General features: G+C 47.7%; 1 protein-coding gene across 1 annotated transcript; it reads right to left on the reverse strand.

The window, feature by feature from the left end:
* Window positions 1-231: 231 nt before the first annotated feature.
* klf17 (Kruppel like factor 17) lies at window positions 232-3,368 on the reverse strand. Its single transcript, XM_008433013.2, has 3 exons — window positions 2,741-3,368; window positions 1,492-2,605; window positions 232-1,340 (listed from the first exon to the last, which is right to left on the reverse strand). The coding sequence occupies exons 1-3, from the start codon at window positions 2,810-2,812 to the stop codon at window positions 1,165-1,167; spliced, it is 1,362 nt and encodes a 453-aa protein (XP_008431235.1). The 5' UTR covers window positions 2,813-3,368; the 3' UTR covers window positions 232-1,164.
* Window positions 3,369-3,646: the final 278 nt, after the last annotated feature.

A 3,646-nucleotide genomic window follows, 5' to 3' on the forward strand; every position in this document is an offset into this window, starting at 1 on the left:
AAGTYGTGGTATATTTTAGAGCAGCTTGACCATTTCACACTCACAAAAAAAGTTCAAAGCAATAGTGTGGTTAATAAAAGATTCTCAAGCCTTAGCTTGATTCAATGACATGACAATTATAATTAAAACTGATGGAGAGATTTCAAAAAGAGCAGATAAAGAAAAAAAGTTAAATAAAGATATAAACTTGTGTGTCAGTTTGAAATGAGCAAAAACGAGAGCATGTTTATTGTAAAAGTACTTTTTTTTTATTCCGAGCCCTTGAGCACATAGGAAAACATTTGCATTTCGTCAGCAGTACATATGCAAGCTTACATTTTAGTTTCAAGTAAAAGCCGTTTAACCAGTGGTTACAGTGGATACTTCATTCTTAGACGCAGTCGCTCAACATTCATTCATTCCTGACCGTAGTCCCGCAAAATGAGCCGTGTGTGGATGAACTGAAGGAAGTYGTGTCTGTTGGCTCTGTAGAAAACTAGCATAGTACCTGAATTTGCTCTTTTTTGCTTGGATGAGAAAAAAAAAGACTGAAAGAGAAATGCAGGCTGATCCCACAATGCAAAGCAAGGCTATGACATCTGTTGTGTTCAGGGAAAATATGGCAACTTTGACCTGATTTTACCTTATTCTTAGAAACAGACTACGTAAAAATTAGAAAAAAAAATTATAATAATATACTTGTATACAATCCTGGATCCTGGGTCCGGCCCACAGTGAGCGAATAAGCAGTCTGACTAAGGCACTCACCAACTTATCAATAACTTAGAACAAAGGCAGATGGAAGAAATTAGTTAAATACTAAACTACTATAACTTAGCCAGTGTTTGTCATAATTATTTTTTTTATTTTTTACAAAAATATACAAAAACCACCAGAGGCACTTGATTTGGTAGAAATGAGGCACTTGTAGAAAGTAAAAAATAAAAATAAACAAACATAAAAAATATAAAATCTCCACCATTTCCCACTTTGCATCTTCTTATAAAGTACATAATGACCGCAGGTCGGCACGCTCCTATGTGTGAATGCTTCATTTTGTTCATATACAGCAGTTCGGTTAGAAGTTGGCCACCTGCTGTGCTGCGTCTCTGGAGATGCTGACAGTGATACCCTGGGAGGTGAGAGGCGGGGGTCCATAAAGAGAGTCTGTAAGCTGAGAGTGACCTACATGTGCCTTTTCATGTGGAGAGCCAGGTGGTCCGAGCGAGAGAACGCGCGCTCGCACAGGTGACACTGAAACGGCCTGTGCCCGGTGTGCTTCCGGAAGTGCCGAGTCAGCTCGTCGGATCGGGCGAACTTCCAGCCGCAGCCTTCCCAGTTGCAGTGGTAAGGCTTCTCACCTGGCGAACAGAAAAGCCAAACAGAAGTTAGGATTTGCAGCGCAGCGCCACCTTGTGGCAAAAACGTTAGAAATTCGGGCGCCGCGCGCTGCACAAAACAACAACACAGCAAYGCCGATGAGATGAAGCCGAGGTTCAAAGGTCAGCTCACCTGTGTGCGTCCTCATGTGCGCCTTGAGATGGGAGCTCTTGGTGTACGTCTTCCCGCAGCCGGGGAACTCGCAGTTGTGCGTGGCGGCGCGTTTCCTGGTCCAAGACTTGCGGCCTCGCTTCTGCTTCACGCAGCCGGCCTCGTCGTGCGCGTAAAAGTCCAGCAGAGGCGACGAGGGCGGAGTGAGCATCATCCCCTGCAGCGAGGCGGCGGGATGGTGCTGCTGGGGATGCATGCTGTACTGTCCCTGGAACTGTGGCGCACCTCGGTGCGCGTAATGCGGGTGGTACGGTGCGTTCACGTACTGGCTTGACAGCTGGTTCTGATCGTGATCGTGATGGTGAAGATGATGGTGGTGGTGGTGGTGGTGGTGGGGCCTCATTTGCGGCTGCAGCGTGCAGTCTGTGCGTCCCTGAAGTTGGATCTGGTGCGTGCCGAAGCCCTGCGCCGCAACGGGAGGCTGGTGGTGCGTAAAAGCCGCGGCTGTGCGCATCTGGTGTTTGTCATACGCTCCTTCCGCGAAGGCTCCGGCAGCAGCGACCATGCACGACTGCACCCCGGGCTCGGTTTTTATTTTGTATCCAAGCGGGGACGGAGGTGACGCCGCGTGGGGGAGCGGAGGGCCGTTTAGAGCCCGCAGCTCGGTGTACTCGCAGCTGTCCCTCGCCTTGCTCGTTCTCTCCGGAGCGCCTTCCTCTGGATAACTCATGTCGGGCGTAAGAAGCTCCGCCATCAGGCTGCGGACGGGGCTCGACTCCGCGAAGCTGCCGACGACGCCCGTGTAGCCCTGAGCCAGGTGAGAAGGCGGGTGGTCGGGGCAGTCTGGCAGAGAACCGCCGCCGCAGCTTTCCGGCGACTCCGGCAAAGAGTACCCGCACTGCTGCTGCTGCTGCTGCTGAGTGGGAGACGCGCTCCCTCTGTCGCTGTTCCCGGCAGTAGAGTCGGTGCAGATGGTGTTCGACAGGATGAACTCGAGGTCCAGAAACTTCCCGAGCTCGTCGTCGTCTTTGTGGGCTGCAGACGGAGAGTGAACGATGCTCAAGTCGACCTCGATGCGCGCGCTGCCCGTKCCACCTGTTGCGCCGCTCCTCACCCACTCATCCATGTTGCAAAGCTGAAAAATAAACGCAATGGAATAAATGAATAACTTAAGCTCGTGTCAGGAAAAACAACAAGAAAATGCTACGCTTGTGATCAACCAAGCACGTTTTTTTTTTTCTTTAAAGATAACATATATTCTTCTACTTACATTATCCACCGCTTTGAAATTTGGAAACGACGTCAAGGCGGGCATCAGTGCCTCAGCCACAGCCACAGCCATGCTGAAAGTCTCTCTCTATATATGTATAACAATCAATGCGAGTTTAAGACTTTGACGTATCTGTGCACGCAGAGCGCACGTTCTGGTTCGCATGAGCAGCTCGGGAGCGCTCCAGGATTCAGGATGTGAGCATCAACACCGCAAACGGACTTTTTATACCGCCGCTGCAACTCAGAGCGGGAGGTGTGGCCTCGGCTGCAGTAATCGCACGCACATGTACTTGTGCGTGCGCGACCTTCCCCCGTCGAGTAAAAAAAAMMAAAAAACGGTGGAATTCYTTGAGCAGGTGAGATCAAAGTGCCAAAAGAACTTAACGAGAAATATCCTGTAGTTTATATGAGCAGGTGTTTGAATAAGAGGTATAGAACTGAAACAGAATTAAGTACAATTTTTGAGGATATATGTTTACAAAAAAAACAACAAAAAAACACGAAGTCCCCGAAGGCATTGGTACATCCATATTAGTTTCATTCACATGAAACCTGACATTTTCCTTGAGGCAGGAGCAAGAGGGCGACTCCAAACCTGAAACGCAGACATAAAATCCAGGTTACTTACATTGTGAAGAAGCGTACAGCCCAATTAAACAGTTTTTATTAATTTATTTTTTAAAACTTTAACAAACAAAATAAAAGTTATTTTACAGGCGGCATATTTTGTACTTTATTTATTTATTTATTTTGGTTTTTTGGTCCAGGTAAGCAGAAAAGCAGAAACGACGCGAGTCGATTTCCCCCCCACACTCAACTTAAGCAGTTTTAAAACCCCTCCATTATTTTCGGTCACTTCAAACTGAAACTCGTCGTTCATTCATCCTCAAATCATCTCCGTCTG

Source organism: Poecilia reticulata, linkage group LG17, assembly GCF_000633615.1.
Source record: "Poecilia reticulata strain Guanapo linkage group LG17, Guppy_female_1.0+MT, whole genome shotgun sequence".
Taxonomy (NCBI): domain Eukaryota; kingdom Metazoa; phylum Chordata; class Actinopteri; order Cyprinodontiformes; family Poeciliidae; genus Poecilia; species Poecilia reticulata.